At 51.7% G+C, this 13,587-nt stretch overlaps 1 protein-coding gene across 9 annotated transcripts in view; it reads right to left on the reverse strand.

The window, feature by feature from the left end:
• MAP2K4 (mitogen-activated protein kinase kinase 4) overlaps nt 1-13,587 on the reverse strand; it is a 57,905-nt gene that overhangs the window by 10,193 nt on the left and 34,125 nt on the right. For all 9 annotated transcript variants that reach the window (XM_085892048.1, XM_085892045.1, XM_085892044.1 and 6 more), the window contains one exon: nt 13,440-13,567. In XM_085892048.1, the coding sequence (XP_085748174.1) occupies nt 13,440-13,567 (128 nt within the window). The remainder of the gene's footprint in view (nt 1-13,439; nt 13,568-13,587) is intronic.

Below are 13,587 nucleotides of genomic sequence, written 5' to 3' on the forward strand. Positions count from 1 at the left end.
CTGTATTGGAGAGCATCAGCCCATATTATGTCTCACACGGTAAAACAACATAATCTGCAAAGAACAAAAGCTGGTCTGCCACACAGATGATTGTTCCCACCAATGCAAACCAAAAAATCAGAAGGTGAGTGCCATCGGGTGGAGATATAGGTCAAAATGTGTGGCGCGTGACGAAGCGCTCCCACCCGATCTCCAACAGTCCCATACATGTGCAGACCATGCATGTCCAATCAGCTTGAGATTTTGACATCTGTGTGTGTATTTGTACATATACATATGTATGTGTAAATATATATATATATATATATATATATATATATATATATATATATATATATATATATATATATATATATATATAGTTACGGATTCCCGCCCGCCGGCGTGCGAGCGACCGCGTTTAGCCAATGGCGGCCGTCTCGCCCACCGAACGGACAATCCAGTAGCGGCTTTTCGGATCAACGCCGAAAACCAGCCACGGGTGTGTTTTTAACAACACCACAACCTTGTCCGTACTCCATTCGCGCTGCAGGGTCAATCGCCGAATTGTCAATATACCTAATTAATTGCGCGGGTAGATTACCGAGAGATTGTACCTCAACGGGGCCCGCTGGGACACGAGCCGCTTAAGGCAGCTCGCTCCATTTGGGATAACCGAGCGGGGTGTTATCGCGACCCCCTTTGGACCCGATCGCTTTACCGGCTATTCAAAAACCAACTATATTTCGAGTGCAAGATGGCAGCTCAATTAAGGAAAAGACGCAACGAACGGGGTACATTTTAGCAAGCACATTTATTTACGAACATAAGCACGTAAGCAGTCATGTATCAATCAAGCAATTTGTCAAAGCAATGCATGTAATACAAGCAAGACGAAGAATGGGGGTAGGGACAAGACGCGAGCAAGACAAAGAGCTACAACCGTCTATTTATTATGTACATGCACTTAACAATTCTACTTAGTGGACAAGGCGCCACAACGTTCATTTGAAAGCAAAGAAAAACCCCAGGACAGATGAGGGACAGACTGGACCCCTTGGGGTCTTTATTGACACGGAGCCGTGTAGACCGCAGAGGCTCCGTGAGACCGGGCTGGCTACCTTCACCTCGCTGGGGCAGCCCGCAGCGTCCCGTCTCCATGACCCACGGTAAGGCACACCTCGGCAGGCCACGCGCCCTGGCTCCGCTGCGCTCTCTCGTCCTTTCCACAAGCCTCCACAACCTCCCGCAGCCGACGACTCAGCGAGCGACCACGACCTCCTGACTTCGACAGACTGACTGACTGAGAGAGAGAGAGAGAGAGACACAGAGCGCGACCCACACCGAGAGCGACCTTTCGTTCCGCGTGCCCTTTTATCTCCACGGGGCTTCGCCCCTCCCTTCGTGGCGCGCGGGGGCAGAATTCTAGAAGTTTTGTTGCTGTTGCCCCCAAGGGGAGGTGTCGCCGGGGGCATTGTCTGCCCAAAATGAGGCCCCTCCTTTACATCAACTTTGAACCCTGGCTCGATCCACCCCTCCCCCATCCCGGCGTGCGGGAAAGCAATGAAAGGGGGAGGGGAAATCCCAGGCGTTATCGGAATTCTCTCTTCGGAGCTGTGGTTCTGCCCGCACTCCGCGGGGGCAACGGGTTTTCCTACCGTTGCCTTTGTTTCCTTTCTTGATGATTATCCATGGCAGAGACGTTATTCGATGTGGAGAGGTTGGTGGTGTGTTAGTGGTGTGGTCGTTGAAATGCAGTTGTGGGGAAGGTGGCTGTGGTTGTTGTTGTGGAGATGGTTGATGCTGGCGTTTGTGGTGGTCCTGAGGGTGATGTGGTTGGGCGGTGGTGGTTGAGGTGGTTGTTGTGAAGGTGGCTGTTCGTTGTCTGTGGGGATGTTAGCGGTTGAGGAGAAGGTGGTGGTGGTGATCGTGGTTGTTGTGGTTGGTGGCGCTTTATGGTAGTAGTAATGGCAGTTGGTCCAAAATAACGATCGCAAAAGAAAAACACCACCTCAAAGATCACAGCCCTGATCACACGAATAATCCCCATTAGACAATGGTGGGGAAATCTATCTGAACACAGACTTTCCGGAATAACTGAACTAAGGACCTATATGGTGTTCTGGGAATTTCCACAGCCGTAACACTATCCCCTCCCCTTTTTACAGACTCGTCCCGAGTCGTCAAATTTTCATGTGCCATCATGTGTAAGTTTCCCCTAGTACATTTTATCTTCGGATCCCTGAGTGTGACATTTAGTGTATTTGTGTCCCAAAAATAAATAACCTACGGGCTGAGTAACTAACTTAACAAACCCACTCATGCAGACGACTTAAATAAATTGCCGGCGCTACGACACACATGCAGGGGGAGCAAAAGTCAGGTACAATTTTACCCTTAACCTTATCCTTATACATTTTACACTAACCATGGTCCAGGACTGATGGATACTATGGGAAAAAGGCACATAGCAAAGTTAGTCTCAGTTTATGAGTGTGAGCGCTCCGCAGCTGAAGGTCGGATGTCTTTGGGGCCTGTTCAAAAGGCCCCGTCGTCTGTCACAAAACCTTTTTATGTCTTCAGCTGCTGAAGGCAACTCACCCCAACCCGGTGGCTATGCGCCATCCCACAGGCCATTCTTCAAGCAGGGAGCCAGGCTGCTCACATGCAGTCTCTGGCTCATGAAACAAATGCAGGTGACAGGGAATGTGGCTGGCTGCACCAATGCATTCCTAGGCCTCCCCCTTGAAATGAGCGCAGTGAACACAAACGGTGCACGGCTGCACAAATGCAGTCTCCGTGTGCGGCTGCCTGTCAGGCAGTCCCTGCAGCTTGCGCGATGATCCTGGCACACATGGTGATCGAGGGTATGGGGCAAATGCAAAAACAAGGGCTAGCAGGCATGGCAAGACAAAGGCAGGCAGACAAGGCATGGCAAGGCAAGGTAAGGCCGTTGTAGCAAAAACAGGCCGGCAGGTGAAGCTGTCCAGCACAGGCTTTGTAGTAAAAACAGGCCAGCAGGTGAAGCTGACCGGCACAGGCCTTGTAGTAAAAACAGGCCGGCAGGTGAAGCTGGCCGGCACAGGCCTTGTAGTAAAAACAGGCCGGCACGTGGAGCTGGCCGGCACAGGCCTTGCAGTAGGTGTGTGGAGGGAGTGCGGTGGTGCTGGCCACTCGGAAGGCGGGCTCGGACCGATACCACTGTCTCCCTCCCAACCTATTCACTTTGCCTGTCTCTGTCCATACCCACTCCCTTAGTTTGCAAAAATCCAAATTTAGCCCCAACTTATTTTTTTGTTTTATTTTATTTTTATTTCCCCTTCTATAAATCGTCTCCCTAACCCCCTTTATCGTCTCTGTCTGGCTAACCTATCCTGTCTCCTCGCCTAATCCCAACCCCTACGTTCCCTTCCTGGAGGGGAATAAGGGAGAGCTAGTGTCCTGTCGAGGCCCAACTAAGCCTCAGAATGGCCTCCTCAGATTTCAGCGATCTACTTACCATGGTGAGTACAGCGGCCCACAACGACAGCGAAGGGATGGATGGTGCGGAGGGGTACATCTCCTAACTACCCTAACATTATTGACTTTAAACTACCCCGGGGCTTTCCAAAAGCGCCACTTGCTTAAACTGCTGGTTCTACAAACCAAGATTCCCGTCGCCTGTGTTAGTGTCCTCACAATTTTGGGCCATGCACTCAAACTTTCCCTCGTGCCCTCGCACGGTTTCGTGGCTGGGACGCGTGGCTCCCTTGGCAGGAACTACCCTCTGCCGATTCTCCAACTATGGCACCCCTGGGCCCTGCAACTGCCTCCGAGCCTACCAGCTCCCTAAACACTGGGGAGTGCCCTCCATGGCTACTCCCCTGAATTGCTCACGTGGCAGGCTGGTGCCCCGGGCCCCTTCTCTGGGTGCCGGTGCCCAATGCACTGCCCACGCGGCCAATGGCGTCCCGGGCCCCGCATCATGTGGGCCCACCCGTGCCCAGTACACTATCCCGGCCCCCCCCATGGGCCCTTGGCCTACCGCGGCCGACTAGCCCGGTGCCCGGGATACCCACGAAGCGATACTCACCGTTCGCAGTCACGCTCCCAGCCTGTCAACAGGGCTCCTGCACCCCTCCAAATGGGTTTCGAGCCTACATTCGCACCAACAGCAAAACGACCTCCATTTTGTCAATTTGACTAACCCACCAACTCACTTTACACTGACCCGGGGTCCCTTGGGTGGGAATCACTCCTCCCCCCAATCACCCATCGCACCATGCATACCACATTCACTCCATACACTCCGGCCCGCTGGCCCTCACTCACTCACCAAGTACATTTTCCACTTCATTTCACTCCATCGCTGATCACTGCCATTCTTCTCACTAAATCCCATAACTACCTCGTGCTCCCTCGTCATCCCTTACAATACAGCACGTTCCTTTTAACACTACGTAGCTAAGCTACGTCCCCTCTACACACTCAAAGTCTGTCTCTGTCCTCAAATATTATTTCCCATTTCTCATCCTAAATCTGGCCTAAAATCCCTCGAACTAATCCATTCCACAGGCTCCATGAGGATTTATCCCTGCCCCATGAAGGCGGTCGAACTAACATTAACCCTTCCCCCTAACTAGTTGTATCCTGTGCCCGGGACAGGGGGGTCTTCCACCCCTGTCCAGGGAATCCTGTTCACCCGAAGCGAGGCTTACTTCTTTTTTTTTTCCTTATGCGAACACCAGCGCGGAAACTCGCAACCTGCGCTCTACTCTCAGTGACGTCATGGCAGCTGTTCGCACTTCGCGCACCTCGTCCCTTCTTGGACGGTACCATCTGGCAGGGATTTTCCTTCTGCCGGATTCCAACCATGCAGCCACGACGTCACCCTGTGCATTAACAGCAAGCCTCACGTTTCGAGGGGTTCCCCACGCGAACACATGTGCTCTACTCGTCGGAGCTTTACAAACACGCTCGCGTGGAGAACCCATCCGGTCCAAATCCATTATCCAGCCTACCTTCTGTCCGTCTGTGGGGTCGGCTCAAATCCACCGAGGCATTTACGGACCGGGTTTCACTCGCGCAAGCACGCACGTGGCGGCCTCGTGCGTAGCACAGCACGGACCCCGCGCACGCTGCCGTGCAAACCCAGCGCGGTCCCAAAAATATCTACGGCCGCTACTCGGCCTTTGTCCACCGTCAGGCACCGTCGTCGTCGCACTCTTACGCACACACTCCCGCGTGCCATGATGCTCACACACCTCGACATGACACTCGCATATGCGGTTGCATGTTGGCGCATGCCAACTGCCATTTCCCTCACATACGCTGTTCCTCTCACACACGGCCGTTCACTCACCCATGCCATTTCACTCGCACACGGTGCTTCATCCACACACGGCGTTTCATCCACACACGGCGTGCTGGGAAGCACGCATTTCGGCACACTCGCAACCAAGCACACCATTTTACTCACAAACGTAGTCCCTCTCACACAACGCCTTACACCCACACTATGCGCGCGTTGCAGCACGCATTTTGCCACACTCGTATACACACATTTCGACACAATCACACCGGGGATTTGTTCGACCACAAGGGGTTCGGAGTCTTCACACCCCCCAAGCTCCATGTACACCCGTCAACAGCACTCGCCCCCTCCACCTCGCAAAGCTCGACCGGACTCACCTGGTCGAGATCCACTTCAAGGGGGATATTCCCTCCCCTCGTTCCATAAGGAGGCTATCCGGCTGCTTGCACCGGATCACGGCACATTCCCCGAGCTCCCCTTCATCGTCCCTTGCTAACTCCATGTGTGTGTGCTCGTCTTTCACCCCGTCTTTATCGTGTAATCTCTCCTCTACCTTTTCTATCTCCCGCGTCTCTGCTATTTCTTTTAATTCCTGCGTCTCCCTTCATGTCTCTGTTAATTCCGTCACCTCGTTCATTACCTCTGTTTCTTCCTGGATCTTCGTCTCTCTTTCCTCCTTCGTTTTATTTAATTCAGTCTCGACTCGGTCTATCTCCCGCGTCTCTGGCAATACCTCTATTTCCTTCGTCGTCTCCCTTTGTGTCTGTTAATTCCGTCACCTTGTTCGTTCTATTTAATTCCTTCTCGGACGTCGTCACCTCGTGTCTCGTTTTACACGTTTCGGTCTCCCCATTAATTACGACCTCGCCCGTCTTTATCGCGGGCCGGACAGCCGTTGCACTCCCGTTCAACTCGTTCACCTCCTTGCGTATCGCGTCGATATCTACTACCATTTTGTCTTTTGCTTCCTTTAGTGCCTCTTGCCCTGCCTGGAGATTCAGCTTGATGCGCTGCATCTCACCCCGCAGTTTTTGCATATTCTCAACCATGTTGTTTTTTATGTCTTCCTTCCTTTCCTTTGTGTTTTCTTTTAAATTCGCCTTCATTTCATTTTTCATTTCACTTTGCATTCCATCCATTTTGTTTCCCCTTTCATTTTTCATTTGTTGCATATTTGTTTCCATGTCGCTTATGATCTTGCAAGCACTTTCATTCATTTCGCTACCCATGCCATCCATTTTTGCCAGCAAAATTAACGATAGCTGGCGCATAATGGGAGTGTCCTGCATGGTGATTTCGCCCCAGGCCATAGATTCAAACATTTCTAAATCTCTATTTATTACCCCCTGCTCCCGTTCGCCTTGAAATGCCATCTTTCGTATCGGAACAATTTATACGCTCGTAATTTGATGGAACCGGAGGGTCGCCTCGCACACCCTTGATCCGGTTCCGCTAATTTGGTTTGGTGTGAAGGCGGGAGAGTTTGCACCCCACTCCTCGACACCAGTGCTATGGATTCCCGCCCGCCGGCGTGCGAGCGACCGCGTTTAGCTAATGGCGGCCGTCTCGCCCACCGAACGGACAATCCAGTCGCGGCTTTCCGGATCAACACCGAAAACCAGCCACGGGTGTGTTTTTAACCACACCACAACCTTGTCCGTACTCCACCCGCGCTACAGGGTCAATCACCGAATTGTCGATATACCTAATTAATCGCGTGGGTAGATTACCGAGAGATTGTACCTCAACGGGGCCGCTGGGACACGAGCCGCTTAAGGCATCTCGCTCCGTTTGGGATAACCGAGCGGGGTGTTATCGCGACCCCCGTTGGAGCCGATCGCTTTACCGACTATTTAAAAACCAACTATATTCCGAGTGCAAGATGGCAGCTCAATTAAGGAAAAGATGCAACAAACGGGGTACATTTAAACAAGCACATTTATTCACTAACATAAGCACGTATGCAGTCATGTATCAATCAAGCAATTTGTCAAAGCAATGCATGTAATACAAGCAAGACGAAGAATGGGGGTAGGGACAAGACGCGAGCAAGACAAAGAGCTACGACCGTCTATTTATTATGTACATGCACTTAGCAATTCTACTTAGCGGACAAGGCGCCACAACGTTCATTCGAAAGCAAAGAAAAACCCCAGGACAGACGAGGGGCAGACTGGACTCCTTGGGGTCTTTATTGACACGGAGCCGTGCAGACCGCAGAGGCTCCGCGAGACCGGGCTGGACCCCCGGGTAAGACCTCCCCGGTCTCGTGGGCCTGGCCGATCCTCCAGGATTCACGTACATTTGGTCTACGGACCTGTCTGCCTCCTCGCCTATGAGGGTGGCTTTCTTTTTCCTTTGCTTTTTGTGTAAATGCTTGTGGTGGCGCCGTCTGTTAAGTAAAACTGTGTAAGTGTTGCCGTGTGTCGGTCTTAGTCGGTAGTATCTCTCTTTTACTGTTTCTTTCTGTGCTTGAATACGTGCCTTTTATTATTATTATTACTGTGACTGAATATGTGCCTTCTGTGCTGTCTGCGAGTGTGAAATAAATGTGCTTGTTCATTTGTTCCCGCTTTGCTTCGTCTCCTTCCTTTTGTTGACTCCATCCTGCATCGCGTAAGAGATTGGTAGTGGGTGTAAGTTCCCGGTAACTAATCTGAACCGTCGAGGTCGACGATAACTCCACTCGGTTATCTCTGCAGTACGGAATGAACCGCTTAAGCGGTTCGTGTCCGAAGTCGACCTGCGGCTAGGTACGATCGCCCGATTAACCATTCTGCGTAGGTACTTAGGTAGGTCGAGTTTTGGCGAACAACCCTATCCTACGTGGGTGGCCGATTGGCACGATTGTGGTGAGGTCGAAAGACCCACCCGTGACTAGCTCCCGGCGTTGTTCCGAGAGTTCTGAGCGAGTGGTTCGTGCTCCGTCACCCCGAGCGAGTGGTTCGTTGTTGTTGTTCCGTTCTGAATTGTCCGTCCGGTGGGCGACGTGCCGTGATTCGAGTTACGTGGCCGATCCCCCGCCGACGGGCGCGAATTCGCAAATATACATATATATACATATATATATATATATATATATATATATATACATATATATATACCAGCAAATAGCACCCGTTGTTTCCCTGACAGAAATACTGAGAGGGGGGAGAGTGAGGAGAGTGATGAGGGGTGGGAGAGTGATGAGGGGTGGGAGAGTGATGAGGGGTGGGAGAGTGACGAGGGGTGGGAGAGTGACGAGGGGTGGGAGAGTGACGAGGGGTGGGAGAGTGACGAGGGGTGGGAGAGTGACGAGGGGTGGGAGAGTGACGAGGGGTGGGAGAGTGACGAGGGTGGGAGAGTGACGAGGGGTGGGAGAGTGACGAGGGGTGTGAGAGTGACGAGGGGTGTGTGAGTGACGAGGGGTGTGAGAGTGACGAGGGGTGTGAGAGTGGCGAGGGGTGTGAGGGTGGCGAGGGGTGTGAGAGTGACGAGGGGTGTGAGAGTGACGAGGGGTGTGAGAGTGACGAGGGGTGTGAGAGTGACGAGGGGTGTGAGAGTGACGAGGGGTGAGAGAGTGACGAGGGGTGGAGAGTGACGAGGGGTGGAGAGTGACGAGGGTGGGAGAGTGACGAGGGTGGGAGAGTGAGGAGGGTGGGAGAGTGAGGAGGGTGGGAGAGTGAGGAGGGTGGGAGAGTGAGGAGGGTGGGAGAGTGAGGAGGGTGGGAGAGTGAGGAGGGTGGGAGAGTGAGGAGGGTGGGAGAGTGAGGAGGGGTGGGAGAGTGAGGAGGGGTGGGATAGTGAGGAGGGGTGGGATAGTGAGGAGGGGGGGAGAGTGAGGAGGGGTGGGAGAGTGAGGAGGGGGGAGAGTGAGGAGGGGTGGGAGAGTGAGGAGGGGGGAGAGTGAGGAGGGGTGGGAGAGTGAGGAGGGGGGGAGAGTGAGGAGGGGTGGGAGAGTGAGGAGGGGGAAAGTGAGGAGTGGGAGAGTGAGGAGGAGTGGGAGGAGGGAACGCGGTGAGAGGAAAGGAAGTAAGACGTGAGGTGTCGCGTTATGATTCATATTGTCTCATCAAAATGATTCTAAACATAATAACAGTGAAGATGAAAATAAAATAATATCTGAAATCTATTTTCGACCTTGTCATACTACAAATACCGCCTGGAGACAAACACACACCCAGACATGTCCGGAGATAAACGTGGTCGGGAAACAATTACCACACAGAGACAAACACCGCCTGGTCACAATCGAAGACAAACTCCCATCTGGACATGAGCACCGCCCGGACACGTTCAGAGACAAACACCGTTTTGACGCATCCGGAGCTAAGCTGTCTGGAGACAAACACAGCTCGGACACGTCCGGAGACAAACTCCCATCCAGACATGTCTGGAGAAAAATACCATCCAGACATAACCACCGTCAGGATATGCCGAGAGACAGACACAGACAGAGTGTGAGAAAGGGGAGGGAGGAGGATGCTGCACTGTATTGGGAGGGTGTAGAGCAAGGAAGAGAGAAAGAGAGGAGGGGATAGGGGAGTTAGCAGAAAGATAACGTGACACCTTACGAACAAAGGCTCACCCTTGCTATAGCAGGGAAAATGGCCTTTAAATGCTTGCGTGTGTGTGTGTGTGTGTGTGTGTGTGTGTGTATGTATGTGTGTGTGTGTGTGTGTGTGTGTGTGTGTGTGTGTGTGTGTGTGTGTGTGTGTGTGTGTGTGTGTGTGTGTGTGTGTGTGTGTGTGTGTGTGTGGGCGTGTGTGTGTGTGTTAGGAACAAAACACACGCACGCACGCACGCTAGTGCTTTGCCGACATCGGCAACTTTTCAGGAATCGGCAGGTTGGAGTCATTGTGACAACACATTGCAGTACGCACTGCATACAACCCTAAAACATTGAGTAGCTTTCACAGAAAAAACAAGGTTGCATTTATATAGACGTTTCAGGGATATGTTCATAAACATTAATCTTTATAAACAGCTGCATGTGACGGGTGGAAAAACAATTTGGCTTGGTAATTTAGAAAACACGATAATACGGCAAACGGCTCAGAAATCGGATGTTATTGCGCGAACCACGCGCTCAGGGTGACGGAGAGCGAACCACTCGCTCAGGGTGACGGAGCGCGAACCACTCGCTCAGGGTGACGGAGCGCGAACCACTCGCTCAGGGTGACGGAGCGCGAACCACTCGCTCAGGGTGACGGAGCGCGAACCACTCGCTCAGGGTGACGGAGCGCGAACCACTCGCTCAGGGTGACGGAGCGCGAACCACTCGCTCAGGGTGACGGAGCGCGAACCACTCGCTCAGGGTGACGGAGCGCGAACCACTCGCTCAGGGTGACGGAGCGCGAACCACTCGCTCAGGGTGACGGAGCGCGAACCACTCGCTCAGGGTGACGGAGCGCGAACCACTCGCTCAGGGTGACGGAGCGCGAACCACTCGCTCAGGGTGACGGAGCGCGAACCACTCGCTCAGGGTGACGGAGCGCGAACCACTCGCTCAGCGTGACGGAGCGCGAACCACTCGCTCAGGGTGACGGAGCGCGAACCACTCGCTCAGGGTGACGGAGCGCGAACCACTCGCTCAGGGTGACGGAGCGCGAACCACTCGCTCAGGGTGACGGAGCGCGAACCACTCGCTCAGGGTGACGGAGCGCGAACCACTCGCTCAGGTGACGGAGCACGAACCACTCGCTCAGAAAGATGTATTGTTGTGGGCCGGGGGTCGGTGGCAAGGAGCGACCGCTCGGTGGAGCAGTGGGGTCATCTCCACCTAGTACCTCGAATTGAAGGTCGTAACCTTTGGATAACTCCAAAGGTCACGGGTCCCTTAGCGGACCGTGGATGCCAATATTTCGACGGCGTGGGGTTGTGTTAATTGCCTAATTTCAATATTCCTAAATACCCACGTTGTCCAACTACCGGGGAAAACCACACCCTCAATGGACCTCGGGCGGAACGGGCCATTTACCGAGCCCGACCCAGGTGTAAACTGAGTGGGGATTACCAAGATCCGTCGGTCCAAATGAACAATTACAGCAACAAGGCCTCCCTAATTCCCAATATGCACCGTGCTAAACCAATGAAAGAAACGACAGCAACGAGCTGAAACATTTAACAAGAGGATTTATTTATGAACAATAATCGGGAGGGAGCACACAAAGAGCAAGGTCAAAACCGAATATGCAGTCAACGTACAAGGGCGAGATACTTAAGCAATGTCTTCTTATCGGACTGGCTACCACGCGCCACACACACACACACACACACACACACACACACACACACACACACACACACACACACACACACACACACACACACACACACACACACACACACACACACACACACACACACACACACACGCACACACGCACACAATGGGGCCTGTTGCCCTTTATTGTGCCCTACAGCTCGGGAGGGAAGACGAGCTGAGGGAAGAGCCTGGTCTTGCACCTGCCAGCCTCATGCGGTAACGTTGATCTTGCTCGGTGGTGGGACTCAAACCTGCGCCGATATACCAGGCACCGAGGCACCAAGGATTCAGCCAGCTCGAATAATGATGAGGCGAGGGATCACTGCAACGAGACCAGAGCCAGCGACAAGACGACACCAGCGATGAGATGACCGCGCCGTCCCATCTATTTCTTCTCTGACCGGTTACGGCGGGGAGGGGATGGGGGGTAACGAGTGTCACTTCAGGGGATTTGTTCAGGGGTCAGGAGCTCGCTCTGCACCCATTGGCTGATAGGCGGCAAACGCGCTCGTACCCTTCCGATTGGCCGAAGCGTGGAGTCAGAACCTCGGTGACCGAGGGAACTCCGCCCACATGCGTGTTCGGCACACCATTGTGCAGGGAATGGTCCGTAGTGTTGTTGTTATTTTTGTGGATATAAATTCTTGAGCTGAGAAAATAACTCGCAGCGCACACATGAAATTAACCCATTAGACAGAAGGACGGGACCCTAACTATAAACACATACTTATCGAAATAACTGAGCTGCTGGGACTCTGGCTGTCTGTGTGCAGTAGGCTTCCAAATCTGTAACAGTAGCACGGTACCGCTATCGACAATGGGCACTCGGAAAGTGGCTTACGCACTCATGCAAGCACTCCAATTCAGTGGTTGATAAGGAACAGTTGGCCAGGCTGCTGCTGCATACCATAAAGGATTCCTTTCACTTCAAAGCCAGTCTTCACTGTGCACACAGCTGTTCATGAAATAAAATGACTATCCACAAAAGAGTTGCTGCTTAATGCAGAACAATCTTGGAAACCACAAAGTTCAATCGCCCGTGAAATAAACAAAATTTTGTCTGCTCATGTGTGCACGCGTCACGTGGTATATGGGTTAAACGGTATGGCCATGCAAACGTTATAACTTTTTTTTTTTGAACGTCCGTTTGCCTTTTTTTAAACCAGATTTGCTTTGATTCCCTGTAGAGCACCTCACGAAACCTCTGAAAATATAGACATAGATCTGGCAGACGCTATGGATAGGCAGTCCCTCTGGGGGACAGGGCGCTAGGTCAAGCTGTGAATGCATATCATGTAGCTCAATGAAGCTGGTAAATTTTGACACTTTCCTCAATTTTTGTTCACTCAATATAATTATGCAAACTGTTTAAATTTCACATTTTGTTGTGTATATGTGGAGAAGGAGGGAACATAGCCTTGCTTGCTTAAAGTAAATAGGTATATCGGCTTAGTTACAAGACTCGTTATTTCTTTAAATTATCAGATTTCACAACAAATTTCGACACTTGTTTCGTCAGGATGATATCCGATCCTCAAAACCAAAATAATATTTCGATGATTTCCTTTAATTTGTCCATGAGAGTAGATCATCGAAAATCAAATCATAAAATGGATGAAATCGCTCCAAGCTCCTAATTTGAAAATTATAGTACTTACAAAAGCAATGTACCCAGCGATTCGTAGCTATGATGACCAGGCATTCGATATTGAGTGAGGAAAGTGAAAAAAAACTTTATCGTAAAGAAATTGTTGTGGCCTGTTCCAAGTCAAGGCATGGTTGAGTCAAGGCAGTCCAAATGTTGCACATGCAACATGTTAATTGAAGAGAAAATAACAATCCGTTGCATGTTGGAGGTTTCAATAAAGAAGGAATAATGAAAAACGAGGATCATGGAAGAGTTTTTACTGATGTACTCACGGCCATGTACGGTCTGCAGCCGGCATCGCGCGTTTTCGCAATCGAATCGACGAGCTGACCACTGATTCCAAAGTCACATAATTTGATGTTTCCTTGCCGGTCTAAGAGGATGTTTGAAGGTTTCACGTCTGCAGAGAAGAGAAGGAAA

Source organism: Eptatretus burgeri, chromosome 8 (assembly GCF_056783735.1).
Source record: "Eptatretus burgeri isolate ZD-2024b chromosome 8, Ebu_testis_v1, whole genome shotgun sequence".
Taxonomy (NCBI): Eukaryota; Metazoa; Chordata; class Myxini; order Myxiniformes; family Myxinidae; genus Eptatretus; species Eptatretus burgeri.